This window comes from Hakea prostrata, chromosome 8 (genome assembly GCF_041222555.1).
Source record: "Hakea prostrata isolate BN-2017 chromosome 8, UWA_Hpros_2, whole genome shotgun sequence".
Classification (NCBI taxonomy): Eukaryota; Viridiplantae; Streptophyta; class Magnoliopsida; order Proteales; family Proteaceae; genus Hakea; species Hakea prostrata.
In genome coordinates, this window is record NC_142607.1 from 49,159,749 (window position 1) to 49,175,018 (window position 15,270).

Sequence of the window (15,270 nt, forward strand, 5' to 3'; positions counted from 1 at the left end):
TGGGATCTCAATACTTTCATGTCCATTTTGGAGTGCAAGTGCAATTTACTCTATCATAAATGATCAAATTAAGATTAATGGAATAGTAGGATAAATGATAAATTATATTCTTAGAAGTTATATATCGTTATAATTTGATCATATTTTGGATTTAATTGAAATTTGGTTTCGATTGAGGCTCTTTGAAGGGATCTCAACGTAATATCTAAGATAGTAGAGAGTAGAGACCACACCTTAATTTAACCCCAAGTTAAGTAGAGTAAAAATTTAAAAGGAGAAGAAAGAGAGAAGCCGCACACAGGGACAGGATGCGCGCCAGGGAAGAGAGGGAAACCGGAGGAGGAAGAAAAGGCCCAAAGAGCATGGGCGAGCAGCAACCCAACAAACGGAGAGACGCCACGCAGCCCCAGGACCGGACGACAACAACAACCAGAAGCGGCCGAGGCCCCCAAGAAGCAGGAGGGGGCGCAAAACAAAGGCCGCGCACGCCAAACCGGACGGGAGGCAGGGGGAAGCGCGGGCGAGAGCAACACCAAGGGGAAAACAGGCGAGAAACCAGCAAGCCAGAACCCACCCCCCAGCAAAGGGTACATTGATGTAGGACCAGGAGGAGTGAAAAGGCCCCAAACAGGGCGAAATGGGCGCCCCCCCGCGGAGGCCACCGTACCGGACGAGGGCCCCCCCCAGGTGCAGAGGGTATCGTTTCCCTGGGTTGCCTTCATTAATGAAATCTCACCAAAAAAAAATAAATTAAAAAGAAAAGGAAAAGAAGAAAAAACCAACTGAATCAATTTTGAATTTCTCTAGTGGGAAATCACACAGATATACAGACCTTCAAATCATTTCTCGTTTGTGAAACGCAACTTCCACCAGCTAACCATGTCGATAGGCAGCGATTGGGTTGGCAAAAAACCTACTCGACGGCTTGGAGGAATGTCCGATGCGTTATCCATCGCAGCGGATCTCGGTTTCTCCGTTCCTCCCCCTTCATCTCAGGTAAATCTTTTGTTCTCTTCGTCCAAATTTCAGAATTGATGATGCGTCTCCATGAATCGGAAAAATTGATTCTTTATCGTTTATCTGTTATCCGAATTATAGAGATTACGATTATGGATAGCATTGAAATTTGATGCAATATTCTAATTTTTCGGAGGATGTTTCTTTCTTGGAGTTGTCTCCGGTGTAATTTCGGCCTCTGATCTCTGGCTGGGTCAAATGTTCTTATCAATGTAAGGTAAGAGCTGGGTATCTATTCATATCTCAGATGTTTGGTAAGTGTGTCGCCTCGATACAGATAAATCGCATTTGAATTGCTTCCGCACTTGTGCTTAGCTGAACATTTTAAACCTTGCACTGAACCTCCTAATGGCGTTCACTCTTATTGACTTTTGAAGTGGCCATGTTAGATGCTATCAACTAATCCTTGAGCATTGTTAATTTTTTTGGTAGGAAGACCTGCAAAATATGTTCTCTAGTAGTGGTGACAAAAGTGATGAGTTGATTAAAGTCTTAAGAGAGCTTTCTATGGTGCAACGAAAAGTAGCAGATTTGCAAGTAGAACTTCAAGGTCGGAAGGTGAGTTATATTGTAAACAATCTTCACATGCTTTGTAGATCTCTCTCCCTTTACAGTTCCCAGACCGTATCTGATATATCCTTTGCAAAAACGATTAGAGAAATTTATGATTAACAGTAATTCACATAGTGACATTAAGTAGCTGGGATCGACTACTCTAATTATCCATAACTTGGTTGAACCAGATGATTTTAGCAATTTAGTCCGCCATTGTATTAAATCAGATGATTTCAACAATTCAGTTTACTCTTAACACCTCGTAAAGAAGAATGAATAATTAAATTGTTGCTGACAAACTATCCTTAAGGGCAGATATCTTAAAATGTTTGGTACTTGACCTGATAAGCCAAAAGATCTAGAGCTGATGGATGTGTTAAATGAAGCCCTTTAACCTATCTTATATTAGGTTAGACCAATCTAGTGTTCACACAATAGGTTAAGTTCCATTAGGGACATGCTAGACTATCATACTTCCAGAGCCATCATCAATTGGCGGCTCTCACTCTAGCGGTAATCAGCCACTGGCAAGCAGACTGTTAGATACTTACACTAATATGTACAAACTCAAGAGAACAGATGGAATACTCCTAAGAAATGAAGACAGAGTTGGAAAAATATGGTGGAACAAAGAACAATTAATTTGGGAGGATCGAGCAGGGATGGCTTGGCATACAGAGTTTGAGGAGGAGTGCATAGAAGAAGAAGCAGGAGGAGAAGAAGAAGAAGATGGATTTGTATCTCTGTGTCAAACCATCTAGGATTTGCTCCAAGGATTTCATAGCCACTCATGCTGGAGAAAAAGCGAGTGATTTCTCAGGTTCCTTATACTTTCATTGTGCTCCTTTAATGAGTACAAAGACCTCTTGATATATAAACAAATGACAACAATACAACAAAATGAGATAATAATGTGTTCCCACATAAAAGTGCAACAAAATAAGAGAAGGAACTACACAGCCATCTAGCCCTAATGAAGTGACATGCGGCTGCATGTTTCTGTGGCTCCTCAAATAAGTCCTAAATCCTTGAGTGATGTCCTTGTTACTGTTGCAGGATGTGAAGTTTGGTTGTTCCTTGTGCTTTAATTTGAGTCTCTTAACCTTATTTACAAGGGCAAATTACATATAGACCCCCATGTTTGCAATTAATTACATCTACCACCCTTGAAAAAAAATCAATTACAGATGGCTCTTTATTGCTTCAGCAAAACTGCCCATTTATAGCTTTCATTTCTTAACAGTAGTGGGTCATCTGTAATTGATTTTTTTTCTGGGGTAGTATATGTAATTGATTACAAACACAAGGGGTCTATATGTAATTAGCCCTATTTACAATATTTTTCTGAATATATTTGATCATTCTTATTATTCAACTATGTTTCTGAATGTTAGGATGATAAGAATGTGGCGCATCTAACACATGTAGATGAAATGGAGAAGAAGATTGAGACATTAGCGAGGATTACGGCTATCCTTCAGGATGTAATTCAGAATAAGGTAGTTTATGTGGGAATTATTTTCTTCATTTTATATTTCTTTTACTGGGATGTCTTTTGTGATCTAAAGTGTGACAAATTTCCATTTGTTCCTTTACTAAACTCACTTTACAGGAATAAGGTAGTTTATGTGTAAATATTTTCTCCATTTTATATTTATTTTACTGGGATGTCTTTTGTGATCTAAAGTGTGACAAATTTCCATTTTGTTCTACATCAGATAGAAGCAGTAGGGAGTATTTTATAAATCTTATTATGGATGAAGTATCCATTGTTGGAAGTTCTTGGTTCTTAAACCTTGCAGATTCTTGAGCATCACATTTTTTTGGGTGAATTTGAGCATCTCGTTTGGCTCATATCTCATGTCTTTGGCAGATGGAATGCACACTGGTTTTCTTTTCCTTGTTTGTACATCAACATGCATTAGAGGTTCCCTCATTTTCCTTGCACAAGCCCCTGAATCTGAGTCATTTTACCTTGTGGAATCAAGCTCCTTTACATGCCAAACCCAAGCTAGGATTGCTTCTAAGCATTGAATCTGTTAATTCTTTTAAGAAGATAGTGAACAGTATTAAGCTTTTAGATTTCTAAGAAGCAAATTTATAGATGCAGAGGTTAAGCCAACAATAGTTTCAGAATCCAGGAAAAAGGGACCAAAACTTGGAGAAATCTGATAACAGGATATCAAGAGTAAAGGTCAGATTTTTGATTGAAGGCAGAGAATAAAGTGCTAAAGTTTCAGGACAATCCAACAATTTGATTATGAATATGGAAATATTCTACTGGCACAAGGAATATGAAATTGCGGATTAAGAAGAGAATTCAATGGAAGAATTTTTCTGAGGCAATCAGCAAACAAGGCTCTGAATTATCACTAACTCCAAAAGTACAAATCGCAAGGCCTCATAATAAGTTTTCTGTGGCCCAATTGCTTCAATTGGACACACCCTTAGCTGCATTCAAATTTTTTAGGAAATCCATTCAGGAATAAGGATCATGAGAAGAGATACAGTGCTCAGTAAAGTGAACTTAGGGTGATAGAATCAGCAGATAAGGGAAGGGAATAGAAATTAAACAAGGATTGTGGATAACGTTTAGGAATGGTTTTAGGAAATGTGAAAGAGAAACTAGAAGTTGGTGTTGATTATACAAGCATCATATGATAGTAGAGAAGGGAGACTAAGAATAAGGTCTGTCAGCTTCAGGGTTTTCCATGTTGCTACTTGATTAGCATATCCTAGCATATGGTTTGTGTATGGGTTTACAACAGTGTATTCATTTGTGTGGTATTCTCTCTTTTAGCATTCTTGATTTCATGACATTTTTTCCCACTTGCTGACAAGATAATGAAATAAAATTCAGAAGTTGTCTAGGTTGGTAATCCAATGAGCCGCCGGAATCATATCAGCTAATCGATTTTCACATAGTTTACTTTCAGAACTGCTTTCTTCCCTTATTTAGTTGTTCATTCACCAGCCAAAACTCCATCTGCAGGATTTCACAAGAATATGTTTTCACAAATCCCCTGCTTATGAAAAAAAGGGTGTCTTTTAAAACCAAGCTAATTCCAGAGCTTGCAAGAGAACTAGGAAGTGGTATCATATTTCTTTTCGAAATCACAATGAATAAGCAAGTGACTTACAAATTCCCCATGCTACCTGCAAATTTGACAAACCTGAGGTTGAAGAGTCAAATTAGTGATTCTTCAGTCCTGCTACCTGAAATAATTGATTGTCATTTTTAATTGTTTAGACACAGTGGGGGACCTTGAACTTATCACTCCACATTTTGTCATCAACCAGGAGGAAAGAAAAGGAGAGTGTTCTCCAAACTTGCAATGACTTGCCTCATATTTTCACCTTTAAGAGACTTATCAGTTCAATCTTGATCTGAAAATGTTTCTATCTAACTTAGACAGGCTTCAGTTAGATCTGTACCTATTTCTTCCTTTGCAGTATCTTTGGCTCTTGATTCTTGAATGCTATTAAACCAACTGCTACTATCCCTTGTATTATTCACTGATTCTGTTCTTGGCTTTTATCCTACCTTTTGTTCCTTCCTCAAAATATAGTTTTGGGCCTTTTGGCTTTCACCCTGTGTACTCCTTTTCTGCTTACAGGATGATTTCTTAATATTAGTGTTTTCTGTGATAATGCTTGTTGGCCAGGATCGCATCATAGCTCGACTTCAACAACCATATTCGCTAGACTGCATCCCAGTGGAAGCAGAATATCAGGTATGGTTATTCCTCAAAAGAATAATTGTCCCATTTTATTATCATGCTTTATCTGATCTCAAATCCTGTTATTGTTCTTTTTGTTTTATGTGCAAATAAACAATGTTGTATCTGTTTATCTTCAAATTCCTCTTGCTTTGGTACGTGCTTTGAAGATTTTAGATGACTAAGTATTTGACTAGCCTAATTTTCCATTATGGATCTCTTAGATGAGTTAGCTAAGCCACTAAAGTGGGTGTGAACTACAGATGTACACTGAGAATACTTCTCTCTATGTTGAATTTGTAGGCTCTTTGTTATGATCTACCTAAAAACTAGCCTTAATGTTTGCCAGTGTATAAAAGAAGTCGAATTTGCAGGTACTAACATATTCTGCTTCTATTCATGCAGAAGCAATTTTCAGAATTGTTGCTTAAGGCTGCTAGTGACTATGGGGCACTTACAGCATCTGTTGCAGATTTCCAGTGGAGCCAAAATTTCAGAGAGCCGCCATCTGTATGGGGGGTATGTTTACAGAAAAAGTAGGATTTTTCTCCAATTTATCTTATCTAGCCCCTATTACTAGTAGCACAGGCTGAGCATGTCAGCTCAATTTATGGTAGTTTCCCTCATCTTGTCACCATTCTGGTTAATTATGATAAAAAAAAATCAGCGCCCCCCCACCCGCCCTCAAGGAAAGATCAGCAAGGGGGGGGGGGGGGCAACACCCCCACCCCCACCCAACAGGAACTTTGAGATCACATTTTACCTAGGCCAGAGAGCTGGAATTCTGTAGTTTTTCTGAGTCCATCAACAGCTCTCTATGATTGAACCTTTGAATACAAGATCTTTAGGTATTCAAATAACAAAACAGAAGTTACAAAACACTGCTGAAGTCCTCGATGTTCCACTTCTTCGCCAGGATTGCAGTAAGCACCTCCTCCAGTGATTGGTCTATGTTACTTTACTTTTGGCAGTGGAAGTTCCAGTTCAATGCTTTTGGCAAACTGCCAAACATCAGCACTGAGACTGCTAAAAGATTTTCAATGAAACATTATTTTTTGTCAACATTGTTTCCTTTGATTTTACAAAGCTGAACGTTAGCCTTCATAAAAAATACTTCTGCTTTAACATACGCTTGACTTAAGGAATTATCGCCACAGCTTGTGGCTGAGGTTGGCTCATCTGTTTCTGATAATTTCAGTTCTTCAAATGCGTGTACGGGACATAATGAATGCACTCGTCAGCCCCCTCACAAGGGGTAAAGGGTGGAAAGGTGTATGTGCAGTTGCTTGTGGTCTTCCCATTTCACAAGATAACCATTCATAATGGAAAATTGAAGAGAGGTGGCACGAATCCCTCAAGTGCTTCACTGCTTCATCAATGTTGTTGTCCAAGCATAGGATTATTTTCCTTTTGTGGGATGCAAGTTGAGTTATTTTGTTCGTTTGACCAAAATAATTATAAGCTATTTTAATCTATGTAGAATTTTGTTATTTTAATAGGTAGGTAAGGGAATTTAAGGGCATATTCCTGTTTTTTGGGTTCTTTAGTGGAAATAGTGGTTGGTAGTATTCTTTCTACCATGGTGGTGGGTGGGGTTTGGGGTTTCATATTTAAGAATGGTTTCTTCATTTTGTGCTTCTTGGCTATTGCTGTAGAGACATAAAAGATTCTTCTTCTGGGAACTCTTTGAAGTTACTGCTTCCTGAAATTTGTTTTATGGACCCTCATATACCCCATTTAGCTGGGATAAGGCATTGTCTTGTTGTTGGGACACTCATATGCTTCGGAATTTTCTTTTAATTTGGGAGTTTATAGCTTGTTGTGACACTCATATGCTTCAGGATTTTCTTTTAATTAGGGAGTTGATAGCTTGACACTCAAACTGCTGCCCACTAAACCTTACACAGCAACCAAATTTAGTGTATTTTGCGGCCCTTTTTGTCTATTAACTGAGATTTCATTGCTACCTAAGAAACCTTGTCAATCTTGTCAGCAAGCCCTAGTTCTGCTAGATTCCTGAATGCAGCCCTATCAAGCCCCAACCCTTCAAATTTCAACCATCAATTCCTATTCTTTAAGTGCTTTGTTTCCAATACCAACCTCAGTTGGGCCCTAATATCTTATATTCGCGCATGGCAATATCCTATGTATTCTGGGTCATACACAGATACATAAACTACTGACTCAAACAGCGTGGTTCATAGATTACTGAATCAGTGTCAAGCGTTTTTCCTTGTTTATTGGGTTAATTCATTGTTTGATCTGATACTGTTCGACAATCTATTGCGTTGAAACTGTTGTTTTTGCTGTTTGAAACTTTTAGGTGACTTCTAAGTGGTTTTATTGATTTTCTGATTCTTGTACCTGTAGAAAATTTACACAATCTATAGATCCCCTTCCTAAATAAGTTAATGCATTCAATGCAATGCTGATACTCTTTCTCTCTGACTTGCTTTGATTGATGAAGGAAATGCTCCGACCAATCCCTGTTGCACTGGCATCATGCACCCGGTTCTTTGAAGCCATGTCTGCAACAAGAGAAACGTTTTCTGCACTTCAAAAATTGCGAGTTGGTTCTTCATTACCCACCACAACGCCCAGGCATTCTTCTCAAGGTATGGGAGGATATTCTGATTGTGTCACGCCACCTCCTTGGCGGGAGGAACCAAGGTTGGAGGAAGAAGAGCGAACTGAGGAAGGTGACCCTAATGTTGATGGCATGAGCCAGAGGAGATTATCTTGGCCTCCTTCAATCAAGAAGGCTGCTTTAATCAATTAGGATAGAAACAAAATGCCATTTTTATCACCTACATGTATACTCTTGTCAATATGTTTGTCTTTTTTTCTGTGCTTTCATTCACTGGTATGGTCTTCTCCATGTATGCAATCTTTCACCTTTGCAGTAATTCTAGCCAGCTTCTCTATCATCAACATTGAATGTTTGTAGCATCTGCCTTGCATTATGTTAATTTATCTTCTTTGATTGTTGTCATGGTATTTCTTTTTTTTTCGTTGAGATCTAATATCTTAATGGTATCGATGACCATCTCCTTCCACACTGATCAAACTCCTCTGATTCAACCAGTTGGATCATCTAGAATATAATATTTCTACTCCTAGATTACATATATGGTTAAAGCCAACTAAATTAGAGTTCTTTACCTATCAAAGTAGAAGTGTGTTTTTCCTTCACACTTTTTCCCCCACAAATTTAGAAAAAGTCTCAGTTGGTGTTTCATCTGATTCATTTTGTCTATATTCAAATGTGGAGCCCACAAGTAGGGGTATAGATCACGTGTCCAATAGGGGAGTACACCACAAAATTGGTATGATGCCCATGTTTGAAAAATTAGAGGCGGGATGGGGAGTGTGGATCATCCCCCGAAGCTCCCCGATAGCGTTAAAACCCAACTTATGTGGGGCTTCCAAGTAAAAAATAATAAAATAATTTAAAATGAAAACTACATCACCCTAACCCCATGGACCCCTTGTAATTCGTGGTCAATTGTCATCCGAGTCTCATTTGGGGAGACGATTTGGACTTGTGGAAAGGGCCCAACCTAATTTTGTGGTGAAAAAACATCGGAGCATATACTGTCCTTGTGACTGGCAGGCGATCGGACCCAATGTGGCTGAGGGTTCGGACTGTGGGGTCTGACTTGATGATAGGGAGACGGAGATGGCAAATGGTTTGAGTAAACAGAATCAGTTGATTCGGCGGGGAAATTGGTCTCGATTCCGTTTACTTGAACCATGGGTCTAGGGTGGCCTTCCCCGTTCAGTTCAGACCATTCCGGTCGAAGTGGACACCTAACCGACCGCCGGTCGATGCCATTTGATGTTTACCCTTCGACTTTTTCAAACCACCATATCTTAAACGTGAATTTTGCGAGCTTCGGTGGTTTGATTTCTATGAACCACGTGGGATTCCATTTTTTCTGGTTGTTCCCGGGTTGACCCATCACCGCGTCATTGTTCGGTGACGTTTTATTCAGACACAGACGACAAAACAGTCGCCCATGCTCATGAGTTTTTCCAATTTCAATAAAATAAGCAACTGATCGAAGTTCCATATAAGTAGCTACCTACATATCAATGTTTTGATACATCTTCAATTCAAAGTGATCTCCATGTAATCGAAGGCCTGGCAGAGTCTTCTACAGCGAATTCATATTTTCTGAAGCTCTCATATCGCACACATGGCTCTAGATTTCGAATCCTTAACGGAGGCGACTTCGGGTGCCATTGGAGCTCTGCTGAGTACTACAATTCTCTATCCCCTCGATACCTGCAAGACCAAATTCCAGGCTGAAGTTCGGGTTCAAGGTCGGGCAAAATACAGGTGTGCTGTTGATCTTTCTATTCCCTACTTATTCAACCTATAAATGTTTGTTGATCTACCATTTGGAAATTATCTACTGTGCTGTGTTTACAGATTCTTGAACTTTATCTGTCATGCTGTGTTTACAGGTTCATAAACTTAGTTGGGCTTGTAAATTATCGGATCAATTGCTTGGTTAATTTCGTTATTCTGAACGTTTACTTGTTTTTTTGTGCTAGACGTATTGAACAAGGTTTGGATTTTGTCGCTTGTTTTTGTTAATTATTGATGATGATTGTCCTCTCTCTCTCTTTCTCTTCCCCCCTAAAATCCATCGTGTTTAGTGTATACTTCATCAATCTAATTACACCAGCGTAGACCGAACTAGAAGCTCCGACTATGGTAAGGGGAACGAAGTGAAGGGAGGAAAGGCTCTCTCTAGATGGCAGGGATGAGTTACTGAGGTGGGAACTCCAGACCACCCCCTAGAGACGGGGAGGAGATAGGAGGGGGAGCAGCGACCTTGATGATGAAGGGACCACACCAAGGAGATCATCCATGGCGGCAGGCCTGCTGGTTTTTTTTTTTGGGGTTGTGGGGGCGGGGGAATATGTCGCTTGTCTCAGTACTTACATATCAGAATTCTAGCTGGGTTTGTTGAGGTTGGTGCTTGCAAGAAGTGTGTTTATTGTGTAGTTGGTCTTAAAAGGAGTGGTGTTACGCTTGAGGAGTGATTTGATTTGGATTGAAGGTCTAAAGCACTTGGAGCAGCCCTAAAAGTATCCTAGAGGTAGTGATGAAAGACATGCGTAGTTTAGGTTTTGTTCGTAGTATGACTCTGAATAGAGCTGATTGGAGGGCAAGGATCTGTGTGGCCAACCTTGGTTGGTTATTTTGGACTTTTTCTTGTTTTGGTTGTGATATCTTTCTTTCGTTTTTACTATATTCATTGTTGTTTTAAGAATCCATGTAGCTCACTCCATTCTGTTAGATAAGGCTGAGTTATTGTTCTGACTTTGGTTCTTGTTGTTAACGTGTCTGATTCCAGTTTTGTGCACTCTTTAAATTTTTTGTTCTACTGAACCAAGCCTTACCTCAACATTTTGGTTTTGGTTCATGATTCAACTCCACACACACCTGTACCTGTTGTCAACTCTAGTCCATGCAGATTCTTATCTCTCTTCTATTATTTGATGCTTTGCCTCTTGCTGTTTTAGTTCCTTCAATTCGAATTACATCACTTTCTTTATCCGTGCATTTGGACATCTTCAATGCACATGCCAGTACCACCTCAAATGATTGTCTCACAATTTATCATGTATCAGAGCTCTCCACTCCAAGCTTTTTTTTGTCTACCTTAAAATATGCATGTTTGTAGATCTTCCTCTTCTATTTGGTACACAGAATTGCTGTCCATGCACATTGTTGATGTAATGTTCTCTGAACTATACAGTTCTAGAGAATAATTATTTTCATGTTGTTTTTGATAAGTTGGCATAAACTCATTTTTGTGCACACATCTGACGAATAGGTGATTACCGGTTTTTTCATCAAAATTTTAAAATCTCTCTCTCTTTTCTTCTTCTTCTTCTTTTTTTTTTCTTTTCCGGCCTTTTGATTTCCGTACGCTGTTACTTAGTATGTCTAAGGTATGTCCAGACTGCTGTTGGCTTTGTGTTCTCAGGATTTTTTTCTGTTGTCAAAGATGAAGATGAAATTTCACTTTTGGGTGTGTTGGCATTGGGAAGCCTCTCTTTGTATGTTTTACCGTTCGATCTTGAACAAAATCCCAGGCTTCAAGTGTCTGGCTTGATACATCTTGCGTAGACGTGGTCTTGTGACTGTGGGGCTCACATGGACCCGGGGTAACAATCAAGCTGAAGGCCTGGTACCCTTGTTAGCCCAAAAATAAAGAAAATTTAGTGGTGCAATTCCTTTTCTTCCACTTGTGTGACTCCAGATTTTGAAGTTGGATAGTTGACTTTTATTCTTGGTGGATGTTGAGGACCTTATCGGTGGATTCCTTTGGAAAATCTTTCTTCTTTATTTGTTGCTTTTTCTGCTGCATCCTGGACCTTTTCCGGACCTGTCTTTTAATTTCTTTTTTCTTTTTAATGCAATATAGTTGTTTCTTTGAGTTCAGTCAATAAACAGAACTTATTTTCTTCTACTTTTCTCATAAGTTTGCTATTGTGCGGTCTTAACTTGGGTACAGCCTACCTTTGTCCCTTCCAGACCCTGCAGTAGCAAGAGCATTGTGCACTGTGATCCCCCCAAATCCCATTTTTTTCCTCCTTTTTGTATTTAAATACTTAGTTCCTTGAGTTCCTTATTTTATTTTCTTTACTTTTATCATATGTTAGCTATTGCAACCTGTTGATTTTGGGCTCGTGACTTGGAATTAGCCATTCCTACAGACCACGGGTAAGAAGGCTGCATTCATTTATTCACCACAAGGAAAGGCTGCATTCATTTTCCCCTCCCAGTTCTTGTGGTAGCAGGAGCTGTGTGCACTATATATATATATATAAATTTTTTTTTTTGGGGGGAGGGGGGTGTTAAACCCTTAGATCCAGAAGTTCCCAATGTTTGTTTGTTATCTGGTCCTATTAATTAATTCAGGGTTACCTCCTGACTGTTCTATGTTTCTAAGATCAAGGGCTTATAGATTAGTAATGCAAAAATTATGCACCTAAAATGGTTTATATGATTTCTTTTTAAAAAAAATTTGTGTAGGCACCTATCAGATGTTTTCTTGGAAGCAATTTCAACTGGTAAGGTTCTCTCATTGTACCAAGGGCTTGGGACCAAGAACCTGCAGTCGTTCATATCACAGTTTGTCTACTTCTATGGATACAGCTACTTCAAAAAACTGTATCTGAGGACAAGTGGAAGAAAGTCCATTGGGACCAAAGAAAACTTGATTCTTGCTGCCGTTGCTGGTGCTTGCAATGCCATACTAACACAGGTAGGTTATGTCTTGTAGAGATGCTTTTCGACTTCAAAGATGTCAAATATTCAGACTGCTTAAATGTAGTACCACATTAGATGTTTCTTTCATGGTCCACTGTAGTTGTAGGATTGATGATGTAACTTGAGCCTATCATTGCTATATGACATTAGTCTGATGAGTCCAAATGCATTGAGATATCTTCAATTCTTATCTGCTTTCATGTATCATAAAAAACCAAAGGGTTCTGCAGCTTCAGTTTTTATAATTTCTTATTTTATCTTTATAGCCTCTGGATACAGCATCATCAAGGATGCAGACAAGTGCTTTTGGAAAATCCAAAGGGCTGTGGAGAACCCTTTCAGAAGGAACTTGGAGTGAAGCATTCGATGGCCTTGGGATATCCCTTCTTTTGACCTCTAACCCAGCTATTCAGGTACTTGACCTTGTTCTATTGTTTGAATATTTGTATGCGCTGCCTGGTTGATGATTTCCTCTTGAAGCTATCTTAATGTCAATTATTTTAATTCTCCACCACCCCCTGCTTTTAGTTATCATTATGTGCATGTTGCCTACTTACAAAAATCTCAGCCCAACTAAATTCATCAATGGATGATTCTGATGCTGTCAGTGTTTTTCTTGTAGATCTTCAGATTGAACCATCCTAGTCATCCTACGGGTTGATGATTGCCTTTTGGAAATTTACTCAAAAACTAGTGCAAGTGAGCCTTCACTTAAGATTTCTTGATGTACTGTTGTCAGAGAAGTTATAACTTGTAATCATCCAGTATGGTCAATCTTGGTTCAGCATGTCTGAATTTAGTGGGAATATCTGAATCCCCCTCCATGTTAAATGTGTATTCTGTAACTTGATCCAGGCTATCCTGTACCTGGGTTCTTCCTGCTGAGTTTGACTCCTCATATCCCTGGGGCCACTCACATGGGGTATTAAGTGCTATTCATTGCATTCGGGAACCATTCAACTCAATTTGACCTGACCCATGTGGTTGTGGGGTTAGCATGAACCCATTGAACTGTTTAGGCCAAAGGCCTGGAAGTCCTTTGTTAGCCAGGTTTCAATTTGGCCAAGTCATCTGAGTTGAGTCACATTTTTGGTTACGCATTTGTGTGTTACAGATTTTTATTACTGGTGAAATTGTTAAAGCTCCCTTTTCTTTTGTGGGATAAAAAGTAAAATGATACTAATTGGTAAAGCTTTTGGACTCAAATCTGGAAAATTAAATCACCATGCTTGTAATTTACTTCAGGTCTGCCTAAGCTAACATGACTAGTGATTGGGCTTGGTTATGACCGGCCCTATTACTTAATATAATAATCTGTTGTATAAATGGTAATTTTTGTTCAGTCACAGTCATGCTGAACATTTATTTTCCTTAAAGAATGCAAGTTATATACTTTGTCACTTGTAGAACATAAAGTAAACTGAGATGAATATTTGTATTTTCCGTTGCAGTACACAGTATTTGATCAGCTGAAACAAAGAATGTTGAATAGGCAGAAGAGCGACAAAGCAGGTGGAGAATCTTCGAGGGGAGCCATTTCGGCATTTTCAGCTTTTGTACTAGGGGCCGTCTCAAAGAGTATAGCCACCTTCTTGACATATCCTGCTATTAGGTAGTCATTCATTTGTACCTAGTTCCTGCCAGGTTTTGCTTTTGATGGTTGGCAAATTTATGTGTGACATGCATGGTATTCGTACAGGTGCAAAGTAATGATCCAGGCTGCTGACCCAGAAGATGATGGGTCTGAGGAGGCTCGACCCAAGTCGTCCAAAACTATGTCCTCTGTATCATATGCAATTTGGAAAAGAGAAGGGCTACCAGGTTTTTTCAAAGGATTGCAGGCTCAAATTCTGAAGACTGTGCTAAGCTCTGCTCTGCTTCTCATGATCAAGGAGAAAATCACGAGGACCACATGGGTCTTGATGCTTGCACTCCAGAGGTATCTGTTGGCCGTGCGAGGTAGATTAAAAAGTGCATAATGGCAATGCGGATTGTGTAAGTGTGGATCTTTTATAAATAAGACGTGGGTTCGATTGTTTTTCAATCCCAGATGAATTTTGTAGCCAAGGTAAAAGTGCGGCTCAGAATGGCGTGTAACTGTAATAACTTTGGAACAAACTGCAGGTCACGCCAGCAGAAGTTTAATTGTATAAGAAGTTGTGGTTTTAGATTGTTATGTTTTAGAGAACGATCAATCTCTTCTTTTAACTTGAGGCTACACAGTGCAATTGACATTGATTATCCTAGTTTTTTCAATGCTTTTTATGTAATATTTGCTCAAGGAATCAGAGTCCTGGCTTGTATATGTGAGAGGGAGATGTCCCTTCTTTGATCTGCATGTTTGTCAGCTTCAAATTGTTGCCTAAATGCATCTCTTAATGGATGTGTAGCACGGTATTGACGACTCTTTTCTTCCTTTCCTGATTTTGTATTACAACCGTAGATAGGAGCTGCAATTACGATCCTTGCAGGAGGAGCTTGTGATCAGGGGTAGAGTCAGGATTTAACATCAAGGGGGGTTGCGTTGATATTTTATACGAAACACAATGACTTTTCTATTCGTTGTTTTTAGCATTAAAAATTCTCCAATTGGAGGGTCAAGTGGAGCCAAATCTTCTCCACTCACCCTGCACTCACAAAAGGCGAGGGATGGGGGCATGGGCAATTTGGGTGGAGAAGATCTCT

At 39.3% G+C, this 15,270-nt stretch overlaps 2 protein-coding genes across 3 annotated transcripts; both read left to right on the top strand.

Moving 5' to 3' along the window:
• The first annotated feature begins 775 nt into the window (after nucleotides 1–775).
• Nucleotides 776–8,356, top strand: LOC149008379 (AUGMIN subunit 2-like). 2 transcript variants are annotated; one of them, XM_089166518.1, is made up of 6 exons: nucleotides 776–996; nucleotides 1,450–1,575; nucleotides 2,967–3,071; nucleotides 5,238–5,306; nucleotides 5,697–5,810; nucleotides 7,759–8,303. In XM_089166518.1, exons 1-6 carry the CDS (start codon nucleotides 880–882, stop codon nucleotides 8,068–8,070), a joined length of 843 nt encoding a protein of 280 aa, XP_089022644.1. In that variant the 5' UTR covers nucleotides 776–879; the 3' UTR covers nucleotides 8,071–8,303. The 2 variants fall into 2 exon arrangements, with proteins under 2 accessions (XP_089022644.1, XP_089022645.1); XM_089166519.1 differs by lacking the exon at nucleotides 776–996 and adding an exon at nucleotides 1,005–1,234 and having other exon boundaries at nucleotides 7,759–8,356.
• Nucleotides 8,357–9,313: 957 nt separating this feature from the next.
• Nucleotides 9,314–14,826, top strand: LOC149008380 (peroxisomal adenine nucleotide carrier 1-like). The gene is made up of 5 exons (XM_089167319.1): nucleotides 9,314–9,633; nucleotides 12,349–12,580; nucleotides 12,852–12,998; nucleotides 14,037–14,197; nucleotides 14,285–14,826. The coding sequence occupies exons 1-5, from the start codon at nucleotides 9,491–9,493 to the stop codon at nucleotides 14,562–14,564; spliced, it is 963 nt and encodes a 320-aa protein (XP_089023445.1). The 5' UTR covers nucleotides 9,314–9,490; the 3' UTR covers nucleotides 14,565–14,826.
• Nucleotides 14,827–15,270: the final 444 nt, after the last annotated feature.

Excerpts from the sequence above, each read along its gene's own strand:
- LOC149008380 (XM_089167319.1), top strand. The coding sequence starts at position 9,491 with ATGGCTCTAGATTTCGAATCCTTAACGGAGGCGACTTCGGGTGCCATT. Across the intron at positions 9,634-12,348 it reads CAAGGTCGGGCAAAATACAG|GCACCTATCAGATGTTTTCT; the intron begins GTGTGCTGTTGA and ends AAATTTGTGTAG. Across the intron at positions 14,198-14,284 it reads TTGACATATCCTGCTATTAG|GTGCAAAGTAATGATCCAGG; the intron begins GTAGTCATTCAT and ends GTATTCGTACAG.
- LOC149008379 (XM_089166518.1), top strand. The coding sequence starts at position 880 with ATGTCGATAGGCAGCGATTGGGTTGGCAAAAAACCTACTCGACGGCTT. Across the intron at positions 997-1,449 it reads TTCCTCCCCCTTCATCTCAG|GAAGACCTGCAAAATATGTT; the intron begins GTAAATCTTTTG and ends TTTTTTTGGTAG. Across the intron at positions 1,576-2,966 it reads TAGAACTTCAAGGTCGGAAG|GATGATAAGAATGTGGCGCA; the intron begins GTGAGTTATATT and ends TCTGAATGTTAG.